This window comes from Herpailurus yagouaroundi, unplaced genomic scaffold, assembly GCF_014898765.1.
Source record: "Herpailurus yagouaroundi ecotype Mexico unplaced genomic scaffold, PumYag 253, whole genome shotgun sequence".
Lineage (NCBI taxonomy): Eukaryota > Metazoa > Chordata > Mammalia > Carnivora > Felidae > Herpailurus > Herpailurus yagouaroundi.
The window spans coordinates 6,936,963-6,956,451 of NW_024412470.1; the positions used below are offsets into that span (position 1 = coordinate 6,936,963).

General features: G+C 40.7%; 1 protein-coding gene across 1 annotated transcript in view; it reads left to right on the top strand.

Moving 5' to 3' along the window:
- The first annotated feature begins 29 nt into the window (after positions 1-29).
- The window catches only part of TMCO1 (transmembrane and coiled-coil domains 1), a 37,918-nt gene continuing 18,458 nt past the window's right edge, over positions 30-19,489 (top strand). Inside the window, exons 1-5 of the mRNA XM_040461022.1 lie at positions 30-248; positions 641-718; positions 4,819-4,878; positions 8,295-8,341; positions 10,387-10,454. Of these exons, the coding sequence (XP_040316956.1) occupies positions 179-248; positions 641-718; positions 4,819-4,878; positions 8,295-8,341; positions 10,387-10,454 (323 nt within the window). The 5' untranslated portion in view covers positions 30-178. The remainder of the gene's footprint in view (positions 249-640; positions 719-4,818; positions 4,879-8,294; positions 8,342-10,386; positions 10,455-19,489) is intronic.

Here is a 19,489-nt window from a genome sequence, read left to right on the forward strand (position 1 = left end):
CAACTCTCCGGAAGTAGCCCTTCCGGCGCCGTGCCCCGGAAGCGGAAGTGTGGCTCCGGGCTGTCAGAGAGCGTTGCTCGGTGGTCTTGAAATCTAGGGAAGCCGTTTTTGCTTCATTTTTGCTGGCTCTCGAGCGCTTCCCCCCTGGCGGGTGGGAGTGCAGAGAGGAAAGCGCAAGATGAGCACCATGTTCGCGGACACGCTGCTCATCGTTTTTATCTCCGTGTGCACGGCTCTTCTCGCCGAGGGTGAGAGCGGCTGCTTCTCTGACGTTTGATCAGCTTCCGAGGGGAAGGATCCTAAGGCGCGGGACCGTCGGGCCACCAAGGGAGTGGTCGCGAGCGTTGCTTGCTTAGGGCTGGGATGGGAGGGCTCATCCAGGGAATCGGGGTAACTCGGGAACAGGAGCGGGAGGGGTCGCTAGGGTAGATTTCACTTCCGTATTTGTGGAGACACCTTCATATCATGTCTCCGTTGTTTTGGTTGAAGAGTCCATTGTCTTAACATTCGAAAAAAGTTAACTGCTGGTAAATATAAAGCAAAAAGTTGAAATCCCTCCTTACCCAGCAGTCCCCACTAATAAGTTTGTTGTGAGCGTTATACACATTTCTCTATTAGCATGTTGCTTTTGATGTTTCAGGCATCACCTGGGTCCTGGTGTACAGGACAGACAAGTACAAGAGACTGAAAGCGGAGGTGGAAAAACAGAGTAAAAAATGTGAGTATGGCAACAGCCTTTAGCTGTAGCTCCCATATATCAAGTTCATTGAGCGCATGCATGTTCACAGTAAATATTTTAGGAGCACCAGCCGATACAAAAACTGTATAGGAATACAGAGGTGAATCCGATTTGAATTGGAGCTATATATAGATATGTGCAGTATTGGATATTTTTATGCAAAACGTGTAATACAAATGGCAGTGCTACGGGACATGAGAAGTACTTGTTATGTGCTGTGGTGGTTCTAAAAAAGAGATCCCGTTCACTTTTGAGCAGCCCTGGAAGCGTTTGTGACGCAGATGGCCTTGGTGTCCTCCTTGGGTAGTTAGAAATTGGATAGAGAATGAGATGGAGGAAGGATTGGGGGTGAAGAAAAGAGCATGTGTGCAAAAATGTGGGCATTTTAATTTTTTTTTTTCAACGTTTATTTATTTTTGGGACAGAGAGAGACAGAGCATGAACGGGGGAGGGGCAGAGAGAGAGGGAGACACAGAATCGGAAACAGGCTCCAGGCTCCGAGCCATCAGCCCAGAGCCTGACGCGGGGCTCGAACTCCCGGACCGCGAGATCGTGACCTGGCTGAAGTCGGCCGCTTAACCGACTGCGCCACCCAGGCGCCCCAAAAATGTGGGCATTTTAACAAGAAAGTGTGTTTGGAGACCAGTAGGTCATTATGATTAGTATCAAGGTAAGCAGTGTCTTCAGGGATAAGCCAAGTTTCTGATGTGTGAGGAGGTTGATGGAGTTTGAGGAGAAGGTTAAGAACACGTAGAGTTTGCTGTCTTTGAAATAGAGCAGGAATTCTCCAGGACGCAGCTGAGGGAGCTGCGAGAGGTATTAAGTGAATGGTTCCTTCCAGGTTTGATGTGGCTTTCAGTGTCCTTTTCTGCTTTTTAAAGATTAAATATAACTTTTGTATCTTAACATTTCTATGGTTTTCTGTATTCTATGACATACCTTTATGTCTTCATAAGAGTTTATAGGGTTTTCTTCTTTGCAATATCTCACCTGATCCGCATAGTAGCCATTTACGGTTCTATATATTACCGTCTCTGTATAGAAAAGAGATTGAGGCTCGGAAAGGTTAAATGACATACTAATGTCTCAGCAAACAAAGAATTAGAATCCAAACTTCTACTTTTAAAATTATAGTTTGCTGCTCCTTCACTTATTCAATATGGATAATGTACCTCCACACATAGAAACCAAGCTCATTATCTTTACCTTCCCTAATGCGGTCCTCTTCCAGTATTGCCCTATGTGGTGAATGGTACCTCCATGCCTCTGATAGTGCAAACCTGAAACCTTGACTGTGAACCTTTCTTCACTTGGCTTTCAGGTTTTGCTCTTATCTTGCTGATCGTTCTGTTGCAGTTTCCTTGTTGGTTGCTCTTCTTAACCTCCTATTGTTGGTGACTCCAAATTTGTTTTTATCTCTTTTTTTTAATGTTTATTTATTTTCTGAGAGAGAGAGAGACAGAGCACGAGCAGGGGAGAAGCAGAGAGAGGGAGACACAGAATCCGAAGCAGGCTCCAGGCTCTGAGCTGTCAGCACAGAGCCCGACGTGGGGCTTGAACTCACAAGCCAGGAGATCATGACCTGAGCCGAAGCCGGACGCTCAACTGACTGAGCCACCCAGGCGCCCTATTTTTAATCTCTATACTCACTCCCTTGGTGAACTCAATCATGTGCTATATTTGGCAATGGCACCTCAGTTTATATCCTGAGCTCTCTCTTCTTAACGCGGGATTCATATATCCCTGTAAAAGCTCACCTTGTGGTGAGCTTAGCATAACATGTAAAGGAGTTGGATCAGTATGTTGTATACCTGAAATGTAACATTATGTGTCAGCTATACTCAAAGAAATTTTTAAAGATTCATGTCTCAGTTTGGTCAATTACACTGTAATGTCTGATACACATTTCAAACCCAGCATATCCAAATTGAATACTTGTTTCTCACTTCCAAGCCTCCTTCCTTGGTAGCAATCATGATGGCAAGTCTATCCTTCTACTTGCTCAGGCCGTAATCCTTGTGCAGTTATCTTTAACTCTTCTCTCACACCCCACATCTAAGACGTTTGCACCACCTTCAGATACATTCAGAATCTCACCACTTTTCATCACCTCCATTGATAACTACCACAGTCCAAGACACCTTCATCCTTTGCATGAATTATTGCCACGGTCTCCAGCAGGTGTTTCTGTTTACCTGTGGTCTGTCCCCAAGATAACACAGAATGATCCTTTTTAAAGACTCTTGGCTCATGTCCCATCTCTGCTCATAACCCTGTGATGGGGTCCCATTTTCACTCAAGAAGAGCCAAAGTCCTTACAGTGGCCTACAGAGCCTCCCCTATTTCTACTCTGATACACTTTTCCTCTCAACACACTCTGCTTCAGCCACACTGACCTGCTTGCTGTTCACGGTATATCAGCCATACTCCTGTGCTGGGACCTTTCTACTGGCTCTTCCGTCTGCCTAGAATGTTCATGTCTATGATGTCTGCTCAGCTAAGCCTCTTCCCTTCAAATCTTTACTCAAAGTTTACTTCTGTGAGTCTTCATTTGACCGCTGTCTTTGAAACTGCTCATCTCTTCTCCCACTACTGCTCATTTTCCGTATCCTGCTCTATTGTTTCCCCCATGGTGCTTGTCGCTTTCTAATATATGATTTATTTGTGTGTTGTGTTACTGTTTATTGTTTATCTCCACTTGCTAAAACAAACGCTTCACTAGGACAGGGTTTTTGTTGTTGTTGTTCTGATATATTCCACGCACCTAGAACAGTGACTGGCACGTAGTAAATGTTTCATAAATATTTGCTGATTTGAATACTTTCTTCTCTCCCTCTGTATGTGCAGTCTACCCTCAAGTTACTATTCTCCTCTTGGAAAACGTTCAGTCTCTCTACATCCCTCCAGTCCTGCCACCACCACATGGTCTAAACTTGTATCATGTTTCATTTCGTCTACTGCAGTAGCCTCCTCATTGGTCTCCCTGCAGCCACTCGAATTTATTCTCTATGGTACATCTAGAGTAATTTTTTCAAGACACAAATCTTATGTTACTTCCCTTCTTTTTTTGTTTTTTGTTTTGATGTTTATTTATTTTTGAGAGAGAGGGAGACAGAGCACAAGCAGGGGAGGGGCAGAGAGAGAGAGGGAGACACAGAATCCAAAGCAGGCTCCAGGCTCAGAGCTGTCAGCACAGAGCCCAGTGTGGGGCTCGAACCCACAAACTGTGAGATCATGACCTGAGCCGAAGTTGGACACTTAACCGACTGAGCCACTCAGGCGCCTCACATTATTCCTCTTTAAAAGGTTACTTCTACGTTTACTTTTTTTATCATCATATTAATTGAAACGCATCCAAAGAAGTTGGTCTTAGCTTCCTTTGTTTGTTTTTAAGTAATCTCTATGCCCAGCATGAGGCCCGAACTCATGACCCTGAGACCAAGAGTCGCATGCTCCGCTGCCTGAGCCAGCCGGGCACCCCGGTCTTAGCTTTTTTGACTCTCCTGATCTCCCTACCTTGTGCATAGGTCTGTCGTGGCAGTTTTCTGTACTGTAATTGTTATTCGATTGTCTGCCATCACTAGATTGCCCTTCGGAGGGCAGGGATCATGTTTATCTTTTTATCTACCCAGAACAGTGCCTGTTATTTGGCACCAGTAGCAGAATGAATGAATCCCTACCTTCTGGAGTGAATATGAGAATGAACTGTAAGTAACCGTAGTTCTCTGAGAGAGCAGAATTTGAAAATCATGCTTAGACTCAACCTGAGGCAATCACCCTCAGCTGATGGCTTAAAAGCCATCTTAGTTTCTATTATGTTCCATCAGTTATTATTATTGTGGCCTTATGTAGTCCGTTATAGGTGTTTGGTGATGCTTACAGTAGTGTTTTAGTCTTAGATTGCTGTGTCTGCCTTGTCCTGCCACCAGGTGTGGGAGTAGATCAGGTGACTTGCTCATGACCATAATCAGAGGCAGGTGTAACTTTCTTGTGAGCTTCTTTCATTGGTTCAGCTGTGGTAAAGCCTCCTTCATTAGCATAATGCATGATTAATTTTTGCCATATTACTGTGTTTACAGTGGAAAAGAAGAAGGAAACAATAACAGAGTCAGCTGGTCGACAACAAAAGAAGAAAATAGGTAAGATGAGTTATTGGTATACACAAAATTTACCAGAAATAAATTTTGGAAATTTGAAAAATGTTAAATTAGAAAAATAAATTCTTAGGTAATGAAAACATAATGTAGTTGTTAACAGTGGTACCTCATGTTTGTATAATTTTGTGGTTTACAAAGCACTTGAATACATTCCCTTGATTGTCTCTTGTCCATTTTGTAGGATAAGTTCAAGCAATTGCTACTTTTTTCTCTTAGCTTTGAAATTTTAGTTTTTGTAAAATGATGCTGACCGTTGTAGCTTTTGAACTTGGCTGAGGGTTCTTGGCATAGTTTGATAAAAGTGTATTTTTTTTCACATCTGACATTATTTCCAGTTAAGTCTGAGTAACTTGTATTGTTGCCATGGCTTCCTTAATGAGAATTGACTAATGATGGAAATCCACCAGGGGTAGGAAATTTTCTGCTGCGTAATTTTTATCTGATCTGGAGAGTAATACCTGTTTTTGGTTTTTCAGCGTATTTCAGAACTTAATTTCAAAACGTAATTCTGTTCCGAAAAGATAAGTGATGAGATATGATTTGTATTTATACTTTATGATACTTCTTTATTCTGAAATCAGGAAAAAACTGAAACTGTGTGTTTGGTTCAGAAACTGTGTCTCTGCCTAGGTCACTGCCGTTAATTATATCCTAGGAGAGAATTCTATCAAGCTGGACTATGTTGCCGTCCTGTTCTGATTAAAGCTTTTGAATTTAGCGTAGCTGATGGTTTCTAAATGGCTGACTCATTTAGCTCCATGGCAGGACGCTGCTGTAAACTTACTCTGGCTCAGGTGCTCTGGTCAGCACCACAGAAACAAAAGTAGAAAAAATTCTATTAGAAGTCCATTCAGAGAGGGAAAACCGACCAATGCCGTATGGGAAACACTTTTGTAGGGGTACATTCTGAGTGTTATAAAGGTAAAGAGAAAGGGTATTTAAACCAAGCTAGGGGATTAGTTTTTCTTGAAGAGATAATGTTTTAGTTGAATCTTAAAGTTTTAGTGTGAATTAGTTAAATAAAAATGTAAGTAAATAAACTAGTGGTCAGAATTTATTGAGTACTTAACCATCTACAGCACACTGAAGTAAGCACTTTACATGTTGTTGTTTTTTTTTTTTTTTTAATTTTTTTTTCAATGTTTTTATTTATTTTTGGGACAGAGAGAGAGCATGAACGGGGGAGGGGCAGAGAGAGGGAGACACAGAATCGGAAACAGGCTCCAGGCTCTGAGCCATCAGCCCAGAGCCCGACGTGGGGCTCGAACTCACGGACCGCGAGATCGTGACCTGGCTGAAGTCGGACGTTTAACCGACTGCGCCACCCAGGCGCCCCTCCCCTCTGTAACTTTTTAAAATTTCTTAGCAGTAGTCCCTTCCATCTCTAGTTATTTTAAGCCTACCTTCTCATCATCTCATACCCCAGTCCTTAACCCCACAATTTAAAAATGTCTTGTTATGTTGTAAGAGGACTACCTGGATAGAAAAAGCTCCTTCCTCCAAGATAGACCTCAGCTTCATTGCTTTTTGTTTATTTTCTTCCATATACCTGCAGCATCCCCCTGTCTCCTGTCCATATCCTTTCCTCCCACGGAGAACAAACTGGATACGAGCAGTTTAGGGCAAGAGATCATATATTCATCCCACTGTGTACTGTTGGGAAACTGCGGTCCGGTCTGCAGGCCAGTCTTCCTGTAGGCCTGTTCTTGATCCTCCTTTCCTTTTTCTATCCAAATTTGCTAGCCCTCAGGCCAATTTATTCTAATGGTAGATTTTTTTTTTAATTTTAGAGGATATTATATTTTGATTTTATAATCTTCCCGGGAGGGTGGGGATTTTTGTGTGTTTTGCTCATTCATGTATCCCCACTGCTCAGAAAAGTACCTGGCATGTAGTAGGTAATCAATAAGTATTTCTTGGATAAATTAATCCCGGTGATAATAATACATGATCAAAGAGAGCGATAGCATAGTGTATATACAGAATATTGGGCTGGCAGTTGGGAAACTTGGATCTAGGCCTGGCTTATGTGATCTCCGACAAGTCACTTACCCTCTGCAGGGTCTCGGTTTCTTCATAGAAACCATGAAAGGATGGGAAGATGTTGATGTTGATGGGAAGATGGTAAATAAGGGCATTAGCGCACACTTGAGACTTCTTCAGCAGTTGGGGTTGTGTGTGTGTAACAACTTTCTTGAAATCTATGTCAAATTTTCTAGCTTTCTAAGTGACTTACCTATAAAACTATGTTTATTTGTGGAGTGATTAGTCTGTAGTATGAAAGAACTTGAATTTTAAGTTTATCTTGGTTGGCTTTTATTTTCTAGACTATGCTCTCTCTCTTTTTTTTTTTTAACGTTTATTTATTTTTGAGACAGAGAGAGACAGAGCATGAACGGGGGAGGGGCAGAGAGAGAGGGAGACACAGAATCAGAAGCTGGCTCCAGGCTCTGAGCCATCAGCCCAGAGCCTGATGTGGGGCTCGAACTCACGGACCGTGAGATCGTGACCTGAGCTGAAGTCGGATGCTTAACCGACTGAGCCACCCAGGCGCCCCTAGACTATGCTCTCTTGAAGAAACTGAAAGGGGGAAAAGCATCAGAGATGAGTAACTCATATTTGAAACCTAAGTGCAGTCATTATGTTTACACTTCCCATCAGTGTAATGTAAAAGTATACCTTAATGTGGAGTTAAAACACTAAATACCAGAGATAATTTTTTTTTCAACATTTTTATTTATTTTTGGGACAGAGAGAGACAGAGCATGAACGGGGGAGGGGCAGAGAGAGAGGGAGACACAGAATCAGAAACAGGCTCCAGGCTCCGAGCCATCAGCCCAGAGCCTGACGCGGGGCTCGAACTCACGGACCGCAAGATCATGACCTGGCTGAAGCCGGACGCTTAACCGACTGCGCCACCCAGGCGCCCCCAGAGATAATTTTTAACGAATCTGTAAAGATTCTTATTTTAGGGGCGCCTGAGTGGCTCATTCGGTTAAGCGTCCGACTTTGACTTGTGGTTTCGAGCCCCGCATTGGGCTCTGCGCTGACAGCTCGGAGCCTGGAGCCTGCTTCGGATTCTGTGTCTCCCTCTCTCTCTGCTCCTCCCCCACTTGTGCTCTGTCTCTCTCTGTCTCTCTGTCTCTGTCTCTCTCAAAAATGAATAAACATTAAAAAATTTTTTTTAATTTTTTATTTCATTTAAATTGAAATATTTTAGTGCTCTGATACACTTGAATTGTTTGCTAATATAAAATATACAGTGTTCCAGGTATTCGGCTCATCTTCTTAAGTGATACTGAGACAGAAGTGCTTTTGTAGTCACCAGTCAGTGACAGTTTAACATCTGCTTTGTGTTCAGCATTGTGTATATTAACCAATTCATTAATTCTTTTCAGAGAGGCAAGAAGAGAAACTGAAAAATAACAACAGAGACCTATCGATGGTAAGAGTCTGAAGTACAATTTTGTGATAAACTACAAAATATTTTTTTAGCAAAAGGCCCTGATTTGCATTAAGTACACCGTACTTACCTTTTGAGAAATTCACCCCATAATGTCCTGCGAGTTCCTGGGCCAGACAGAAGTGAAAATATGCTCCTGGGCTTAAACTTTGATTTCAGTAGTAGGAAGAACTCTTCTGGGCTGTCCGGAGCTCATAATTTGTCCCTCTCACACAGTTCTTGATAGCTTCCCCCGTGTGTTTTAAATGAAGTAGTCTGTTTTCTTTTTTATGTGTTTTATTTATTTATTTTGAGAGAGAGAGAGAAGGAGAGAGAGTTCCAAGCAGGCTCCGCACTGTCAGCACAGAGCCCGACGCGGGGCTCGAACTCACGAACCATGAGATCATGACCTGAGCCGAAGTCGGATGCTTAACTGACTGAGCCCCCCAGGTGCCCCTGAAGTATCTATTTTCTTTTGCTTTTCTCATGTCATTGCTGAGTCTTTGGTTTTCTGGTGACCTGTGTCAGCCCAGTATCTGAGTTGAAGCGTTAGAGATGGCCTTTATTGTTGCCTTTGTTCTTTAGAGGCCTTTTGTCCTGAGTGTCAGGCACACCATAAAGTGTAAAAACAAGTGATTTTATTACCCATTTACTCATTATTTGTAAACGGTAGAGTTTGTTCAAGCGTGTCTAAGGCATAGGTAGGCTAATTATGTGGCTTGACTAATTTTTCTATTTAATTTCTGTATGTTTAACACAGGACATCTGAACTGTGCAACAGTTGCCTTTGCTTACCGAGAGACCTTTGCTATATTATCTTCCGTTTCTTAAAATTCTTACTAATTTAAAGCTGTAACTCAGAAGTGCATCTTTTTGAAAATAACTTTTCTGTTGACATAATCATAAATGTTTACAACACCAAATTCAGAAACTACAGAAAGAAGAGAGAAAAATTACTGATAAGCCTGTCATCCAGAGATAACAGCTATTTTTTTTTTAAGTTCGTTTATTTATTTTAAATTTTTTTTTTTTTTAACGTTTATTTATTTTTTGGGGACAGAGAGAGACAGAGCATGAACGGGGGAGGGGCAGAGAGAGAGGGAGACACAGAATCGGAAACAGGCTCCAGGCTCCGAGCCATCAACCCAGAGCCCGACGCGGGGCTCGAACTCACGGACCGCGAGATCGTGACCTGGCTGAAGTCGGACACTTAACCGACTGCGCCACCCAGGCGCCCCTTCCTCTTTTTTTTTTTTTTAAATTTTTTTTTCGTTTATTTATTTTAAGAGAAAGAACTCGAGCAGGGGAAGTGCAGAGAGAGGGAAAGAGAGAGAGAATCCCAAGCACGTTCCGCACTGCCAGTGCAGAGCCCAACTCGGGGCTCGAATTCACGAACCGTGAGATCACGACCTGAGCTGAAATCAAGAGTTGGATGCTTAGCCGAGACACCCAGGTGCCCCCAGAGATAACAACTGTTAATCTTACATTTTTCTGATCTTTTGATTACTTATACTTTTACCGCATATGTAACTAAGTAAGAAGGTAGCTGTAAGGAACAGAATACTTAACCAACAATGACTTAAATAGATAAAGATTGTTTAGTTGCTCAAGAAGTCCAGAGTTTGGCAGTCCTGGGCTGGTGTGGCAGGTTAGTAATGTCATTAGGACTCTAGATTAAGAATCTAGCCATCCTTAGATCATGGTTGTTCGGTTATTTGATAGTGCTTTACCTTCAGGTGTTATGTTCTTGGTTCCGAGGAAGAAGAATGAGCAAAAGGCCTAACGGGATGCTGGCCAAGTTCATCCCTTTTAAAAATCCCATTCAGTACTTGTAAGTCATTGGCCAGAATTGGGTTGCACGGCTACCCTTATACCATTCATCAGTAGGGGACAAGGAGAAGGGCTTGGAGGTGGAGGGCGGATTAGCCAGTAAACAACTTTTTGCCGTGAATGGCCTTTTAAACATGACATGAAACCAAAATTTTTGAGGGTGTGCGTTAGTGGCAGTTTTCTTTAGTGTGAAATGACAATTGTTGGTCTTTTTACAGGTCCGAATGAAATCCATGTTTGCAATTGGCTTTTGTTTTACTGCCCTAATGGGAATGTTCAATTCCATGTGAGTAAACTTTAATCATAACATGGTCTTACATCACTGTTGTTGTCTCTGTGTGTGTATGTGTGAGCAGTTAACTTTTTTGGGTAATACTTTATTTTGAAATTTGAAATTTATAGAAAAGTTACAAGAATAATATATCCATTATCCAAATTCACCCATTTTGCCCCATTTTCTTTCTCTTTTTCTGTCTTCCATATCATATATGTACTCATACACACATTTATGGGTTTTTTTTAGTTATTCAAGGGTATATCATAGGGTTCATGCCCTTTTACACATAACTACTAAATTGTATATTTCCTACACACATGGACATTCTCTTATATAACTTCGATTCAATTACCAAAATCAAGGAAATTCAATTCTGAGAGAATACAATTATATGAAAACTTTTTCATCCTCTTTAATATTGAGGATATTTTATGTGCAAGGTAAAGACCAAGATATTATGGGGCCTCTAAAAAGAATTTAATATGTCCTGTGTGTTTTTAAGTTATTTACCAGCATCCTGGTTCAAAATGAAGGGGGTCCTACAGAGATGTTTGACGCTTTAACAACTGTTACCTGTATGACAAGAAAGTAAGTTACTGTTGTCTAAACTGGCAGGTAGCAGGCTGGAGTAATTGTGGAACTACTTTTGGTAGGAACTGGGAAAATATCCAAAGATGACAAGCAGTCATTGATTCCTTGTCAGGGCCCACCTGCATCACCTCTACAGAAAGCAGAATTTCCCTCTCTCCCTCTTTACTCTCCTTTCCTCCTGCTCTTCCTCCCCTGTTCCTTCTGCCTGTCTCTGCCTCTCCCTGCACCTCCCCACTTCTTCTAGTCCATTCTTCCCTCCCCACCGGCACAGTGCCTACTCCGTGCCAGGCACTGTGGTAGGTACTGGAATATAACAAATAAAGCATGGCCCCTGCCATAATCGATTTTATGGGAAGAAAAGATAGATAAACAAATATGTTGATAGATGTTGTAATAGAAATCTGTGTGTATAAAGTGGGGAAAAGAATTGAGTGGCTGTTTTTATTTAGGTGAGGACTAGAGGAGGTGTCCAAAATGGTTTTAATATAAAATTTCCTTTTAGCTAAGGGTCTAAAATCATAGACCTTTAGAGCTGAAAGGGACCTTTGGAAGATGAAATAACTTGCCTGAGGTATCTAAGAGTCTCATGATTTCATTATTATAATTCTTTTTTTTTTTTTTTTTTTTTTTACATTTATTCATTTTTGATATAGAGAGACAGAGCACAAGTTGGGGGAGGGGCAGAGAGAGAAGGAGACACAGAATCCGAAGCAGGTTCCAGGCTCTGAGCTGTCAGCACAGAGCCGGACGCAGGGCTCGAACTCGCGAACCGCGAGATCATGACCTGAGCTGAAGTCGGACGCTTAACCGACTAAGCCACCCAGGCACCCCTCTGTCTTATAATTCTAAACTCAGTACTCTTTTTCACTCTGCCATACTTTCTCTCGTTTCTTGGATACGTATCACCGTGAATTATCAGAGAAAGCAATCATTGAACGGTTTTATAGTTAACTAGTAAGTGTCCATTTACAATTGAAATACTCAGATATTCTTCTTAAATTGTTACATTCTAGACAGCATAGGCCTGGCTAAGTACTCATCTATACTTAAAAAAATTTTCTTTTAATGTTTATTTGGGGGGGGAGGGGCCAGAGGATGTGAAGCAGGCTCTGTGCTGACAGCAGAGAGCCCGACGTGAGGCTCGAACTCATAAACTGAGACCATGACCTGAGCTGAAGTTGGATGTTTAACTGACTGAGCCATCCAAGCGCCCTTCATTTATACTTTTTAAATTTGATGCTTCACTTCTAGTGTTCTCATACTTATGATTTTTTAAATAATATTTTTAAGGTTAATGCAGTGTGTGTTGTGTATCTATTCTGATTGGCCTTAGCTTTATTGTGTGATTTTTGTGACAGATTTCAGTCCTGCCCTACTAGAGGTTCAGCATTTTGTTTTATTCCTTAGTTTTATGTTTGTTTGTCTTTTACCAAACTTATGTTTATGTCTCCCTCTAGTAGACTGTAAGTTCCTATAGTCTTCCCATGTAACAGTTTTTGTATCCTTAGGGTTTCAGGGCTTACGTAGATATTTACTGAATAAATTAAAAAATAGTTGTAAATATATACCCCAGTTTCCTCATTCATGGTTTCTGTACTATTCTGAGGTAAGAATTTGATCCCATTTGAAATGTGAATCAAAACGAAAAAAATTTTTTTTAATGTTTTATTTATTTTTGAGAGAGAGAGAGTGCGAGCAGGGGAGGGGAAGAGAGAGCGGGGACAAAGGATGCATAGCCAGCTCCACGCTCACAGCCGTGACCCCAGTGCGGGGCTTGAACTCATGAACCATGAGATCATGACCTGAGCCGAAGTCAGACACTCAACTGATGAAGCCCCCCAGGTGCCCCGTGAATCAAAAAATTTTAAATTATGGGGCAACTGGGGGGCTCCATCAGTTGAACGTGCAACTCTTGATTTTGGCTCAGGTCATGGTCCAATGGATGTCGGATTGAGCCCCACATCAGGCTCTGTGCTAAGTGTGGAGACTGCTTGGGATTCTCTCTCCCTCTACCCCTCTCCCCGCTCACATGCGCGCGTGCTCTCTCTCTCTCTCTCTCTCTCTCTCTCTCTCAAATAAAAAAAAACAAAAAAACTGATTAGTGAATCAGTTGCAGTGGAACCAAATTCTCAAAAGTATGAGTCTGAATGTAGTTGATGAAAATGTCTTCTCCTAACTCTTTGGTCATAGTTTATTTTAGCCCCAGATCGCTCAAAGTGTCCTTTAATAAGATAGACTAATCTCAGCAATAAATGTTGTATTGAGAGTGTTTATTTCAGTATGAACACATCAATAGTGTTTGGAAAAAATAATACAGAATTGTGTACATTCTGTTGACAGGTCAATAATATAAATCTAATTTTCAAAGACTGTATGTCTTTACTGATAGGAGTGTTGACATTAGGTTTAAGTAGGGAGAAGTCTTGACTTGTAATCTAAGTTGTGAAACATGGAAATGGATCATTTGGCTTATGTTCGTTCTTTACAGTAGGAGGTAATATTAGATTATCTTTTTAGAAGAATTTGCCAGTTCTTTCATTTTTTTCTCTGGTTAAAACTAGAGCTTGGCATGTAGTTTTGAGTTGAATCCATAGTTGGTTTAGTTGCTAAATGAAGCTAATACATTTGATTATAATCATGGAATCACATAACCACAAAGTATCATAACATGTTTTTCATTTGCCTTCCTTTGATTTTCTCGCTCCAGTTTTCAGTTTTCCATGAGTGCTCTATGTGAATATTTATAGTAGGTTTCAACTATTTTTAATGTTTATTCAGGTTGCAAAGCTGCATGCCATTTTTTTGGTGCCTCTCACTGTGGGAGGTAAAAGAAAATTGCCCAGTCTAAGCTCTCAAGCAGCTTACTGCCTTCAAATGGAATAGACATCTATATAGGAAATATTGATTTACGAGTTAAAAACTGACTGTTCTTTCTTATGTAGCAGTCATTGTAATTTGTAGAAGGTCCATGATAGAGATCTCTTAGAGAGAGAAATTCTATAACAATAACACCCTATCCCAACTATATTTTTCCCTTTTCTTGGGCTACAGAACAGCCTGGCCCTGGGCCTTGGAGAGGCATTATTTCTGTTTATGTTATTTCTGAGACTCACTTGGAACCCATCATGTTCTCTGCCACAGCAGCATTCTTCCTGATACTTGTGTGTCTTTCAGTGGGTACTCAGTTCTAGTCACCTGGAACTGAAGGCTTTGTAGCTTCCCTCCCTCTCCTTTCTTCCTTTCAGCCCACATTTCTTGTGTATCCAGCCTGTCCCAAATTTATCCCAAGTTATCTCTAATACTGTCAACCCTCTCCTCCATCGGTTAACGGTTCCTGTGGACTCTGACCCCTCTGTGTCTGTCTAGTCCTCCATCCATCTATCCATTCTTTCCTTTCTCCTTCCCTTCCTCTCTTTCTCCCACCTCCCTCTCCTCTTTCTGTCCGTGCAACACCAGCTCTCCTCCTAGTTTCAGCATGTTACCTTTCCTCTCTGCTATTACCCTTAACCTTGGGCGTAGCAGTAGCTTCCTCGCTGCTCTCTCTCCTCACGTGTCCTGTCATGGCAGCATTAACTTAACCATCACCAAAAGCATGTTCCTCATTGCCTAACAACCACACTGCTGCTGATGGAATGGTAACTGTGTGTTGGCCACTGTGCTAAACCCTTAACTTTTGTTGCCTTTGTAATCTTTACAGCCTTCTTTTTTTTTTTAACTATTTATTACTGAAGCCACAGTTTCTTAATTAATTAGTTAATTAATGAAAGAGAGGGAGCAAGCAGAGGAGGGGTAGAGAGAGGGGGACAGAGGATCCAAAGCGGGCTCTGTGCTGACAGCAGAGAGCCCGATGCCGGGCTTGAACTTCTGAACCATGAGATCATGACCTGAGCCGAAGTCCAAGGCTTAACTGACTGAGCCCCCCAGGCGCCCCTTAACAGCCTTCTGAGCTGAGGATTATAGTCTTTCTTTTACTGATGAGAATGTGAAACTCCCAAGTTATTTAACTTGCCCAGGGTTTCAAAGCTAGTAAACGTTGAGCTGGGATGTAGTTCATGTGTCTCTGACTCTAGTCCTTACATAGCATTGTGCTGCTCTGACTACTGACTTAAGTCCAAATTCCATAACCTGGCTTTCACAGCATTCCATGCTTTGGCCAAAGCCTGTTTTTCAAACTTTGTTTCTTTTTATTGCCTACCAACTATTGTGTTCTAACTGCACTGTTCACTGTTCCTGAGACACACATTCTTTCACATGAATTTTAGAATCACTTATGTCCCAACGTCCCCTACAATAATCTCATTTGAGTTTTGACTTAAATTTTATTAAATTTATACATTAATTTTGAAGTGTTAGACACCTTTATCATTTTTCATATTCTCTTCTAGGAACATGGTGTTTTGCTAAGTTTGCTTTATGTGCTTTTGTGGTTACTTTCCAAATAAGTATTGTATATATTTTGTATTGTCTAGCGCGTTACTACTCGTATAAAAGCAAGCCACCAGTTTTTGTCATTTTATTTTGTAACTGACCATCTTGCTGAACTCTAATAGATTCTAGGATTCAATTTGGTTCTCTGATTTTCTAGATAGATAATCATATGACCAGACAAATAACTTGTTCTCATTCTTTCTAAATTTCCTCCTCCCTCCTTTCTCCCTGCTGTCTCCTTCTCTCTAGTTCTAAGCTGAATTGAATTAGAACAATTGGAAGAGGGTCAAAAACTTAATAATGAAATACCAAAAGATAGTCCAGAAGGGGCACCTGGCCGGCTCGGTTGGTGGGGCATGCAACTCTTGATCTTGGGGTTGTGAGTTTGAGCCACATGTTGGGCGTAAAGATTACTTAAAAATAAAATCTTTAGATAAAGGGGCACCTGGGTGGCTCAGTCTGTTAAGTGTCCGACTTCAGCTCAGGTCATGATCTCATGGTTCATGGGTTCAAACCCTGCGTCGGGCTCTGTGCTGATAGCTCAGAGCCTGGAGTTTACTTCAGATTCTGTGTCTCCCTCTTTCTCTGCCTCTCCCCAGCTCGTGCTCTGTCTCTCTCAAAAATGAATAAAATGTAAAAAAAAAAATTTTTTTTAATCAGATTATTTGTTTTTTGCTATTGAGTTTGCATTGTATTGTATTTTGAGTAGTAGCTCCTTAGTCAGATGTATGGTTTGCAGATTTTTTCTCCTAATCCATAGGTTGCCTTTTTCTTTTCTTGCTTGCTTGTTTCTTTTGCTGTGCAGAAGCCTTTTCATTTAATGTAGTCCCACTTGATGATTTTTGTTGCTCGTGCTCTTGGTGTCATACCCAAAAAATGATAGCTGATGTCAAGGAGCTTTTTCTCCACATTTTCTTCTAGAATTTTTTTTTTTAACTTTATTTTTGTTAAATTCTTTTTTTTTTTTTTTTTTTTTTTAACACCCAAGTTAATTGGCATATAGTGCAACAATGATTTCAGGAGTAGATTCCTTACTGCCCCTTACCCATTTAACCCATCCCCCTCCCACAGCCCTTCCAGTAACCCTGTGTTTGTTATCCATATTTAAGAGTTTCTTATGTTTTGTCCCTTTCCCTGTTTTTTTTTTCATTTTTTAAATGTTTATTTATTTTTGAGAGAGACAGAGCATGAGCGGGAGAGGGGCAGAGAGAGAGGAAGGCACAGAATCTGAAGCAGACTCCAGGCTCTGAGCTGTCAGCACAGAGCCTGACGTGGGGCTCAATCTCACAAACCCTGAGATCATGACCTGAGCTGTAGTCAAATGCTTAACCGAATGAGTCACCCAGGCACCCCAGCCCCATTTTTATATTATTTTTGCTTTCCTTCCCTTGTGTTCATCTGTTGTGTGTCTTAAAGTCCTCCTATGAGTGAAGTCATATGATATTTGTCTTTCTCTGACTACTTTCACTTAGCATAATACCCTCCAGTTCCAGTCACACAGTTGCAAATGGCAAGATGTCATTCTTTTTGATTGCTGCATAATACTCCATTGTATATATCTATACCACCTCTTCTTTATCCATCATCCATCGATGGACATTTGGGTTCTTTCCATACTTTGGCTATTGTTGATAATGCTGCTGTAAACATGGGGGTGCATGTGCCCCTTCAAAATAGGATACCTGTATCCCTTGAATAAATACCTAGTAGTGCAATTGCTGGGTCTTGGGGTAGTTCTATTTTTAATTTTTCGAGGAACCTTCCTACTGTTTTCTAGAGTGGCTGCACCAGTTTGCATTCCCTCTTCTAGGAGTTTTATGGTTTCAGGTCTTACATTTCAGTCCTTAATTCATTTTGAGTTCATTTTTGTGAGTGGTATAAGATAGAGGTCTATGATCATTCTTTTGCATGTGGCTGTCCAGTTTTCCCAGCACCATTTATTGAAGAGACTATCCTTTTCCCATCAAGTATTCTTGGCTCCCTCGTCAAATATTAGTTGACTTATATGAGTGGGTTTATTTCTCAGCTCTCAATTCTGTTCTCCTAGCCTGTTGATCTGTTTTTATGCCAGTACAAGATTGTTTTGATTATTATAGTTCTGTAATGTAGTTTGAAATCAGGATGTGTGATACCTCCAGCTTTGTTCTTTCTCAAGATTGCTTTATCTACTCAGGGTCTTTTGTGGTTCCATATGAATTTTAGGATCATATTGCCATTGGAATTTTGATAGATATTGTATTGAATCTGTAAATGGCTTTGTGTAGTATAGACATTTTAACAATATTAACTCTTCCAATCAATGAACACAGATATCTTTTCATTTATTTGTCTTTTTCACCTTATTTCTTAAAAATTTTTTTGATGTTTATTTTTGAGAGAGAGGGAGCACAAGTAGGAGAGGGGGCAGAGAGAGAGAGGGACAGAGGATCCAAAGCAGGTTCCACACTGACAGCAGAGAGCCCAATGTGGGGCTCAAACTCATGAACCGCCAGATCATGACTAAGCTGAAGTCTGGCTGCTGAACCGACTGAGCCATCATCAACTTATTTCATCAGTTTCATCAGTTTTCACTGCACTCCTTGGTTATGTATATTCCTAATTATTTTGTTTTTGATGCTATTGTAAGTAGGATTGTTTTCTTTATTTCTTTATCATATAGCTCATTGTTAGTGAATAGAAATGCATAGAATTATGATTTTTGTGTTCTGAAACTTGTCTGAATTTGTTTACTGGTTCTAAAAGGCTTTGTTTGTTTGTTTGTTTTTGTTACAATTTCAGGTTGAAAATAACAATAAAATGACTATATCTGATTAATTTATTGGGTTTGTATGTTAGTGATAAGAGGGGATAGACAGCTTATATGTGTTCTGTCCCTTCTTCTCGGGGTCTGACTCTCCAGTAGGACAGTCTCAGCAGCGTGCCCGGAACAGCATATTGTGTGCAGCATGGAACCAGAAAATATTGGGGCAATTGCATTTAATATTTCTTCTGAGAGAATGGGAGTATCTTCTGAAAAAATTATTACTTTTGTTTTGCTTTTGTGAGCTTAGGAGAGAATGACAGTGATTACTTCAAGCAGATCTTTAAATACTTTTGTCATATATAAGTAAAATCAGTTCATGATTGAGCCGTTCCTGTGTAAATATGTACTGGGAAGGCAATTGGCAGTAGTAAGTGGACGGTCATGTATATAGAAGATGTCAGATTCATTCTATTATGTATTTACAGGACAGTTGTGTAAGAAGCTCTTTAGAAGCACTGTAGTTGATCTGGATATTTAGGGACTTTTTCTCCCCCAAAGACAAAGATGGTATTACTACTTCTCTTTTCCCTCTCCCTCCATAGAAACATTCTAAATCCCAAGTGTTTTTCTAAGAGGGCATTTTCTAGCCGCTTTAATTGGAATTAAAGACCATCTGCATAATTTAGCTATGTTTTAAAGTATCACTATCCTTAATCGCGTTAATTTTTATAATTTTAATTATCGACCGATTATACAGCTTATTCATAGAAAAGTATAAAAGAAACTCAACATAAATGCTGATATGTATCTTTTTAGAACTGTTTTCTAAGCTTTTCTCTTTCAGAAACATTTTTCTTTTCTATTTTAGAAAAAGCAAAAAGAAAACTTTCAAACACTAACAGTATGTTAAAAGTTATGTCTAAATATTGTGTATGCCTCTTAAGCATCTACTTTTTTCATTCACCGCTATATAGTCCATGAATTTCTATTTAGAAATATTCAGCCTGTTTAATGTGTGTCTTGGGAATCTCTGAGTCTTGTAAAGAGGGTTCTTAAAGTCTCCTTGGTGCCACGGTTCAGAACAGCGATTCTCAAAGTCTGGTCTGGGGCTCCCTGGACCTCCTTGAGACTCTGAGGAGGTCCTTGAGATGAAAATTACCGCCGTCATAATTGTAAGATGTCCCCCCCCCCCCCTTTTTTACTCTTATTCTCTTATTAGTGTGCGGTGGAATTTCCCAGAGGCTTCAAGGTTTCATGATATGTAACCCTGGAACAGCCTGAA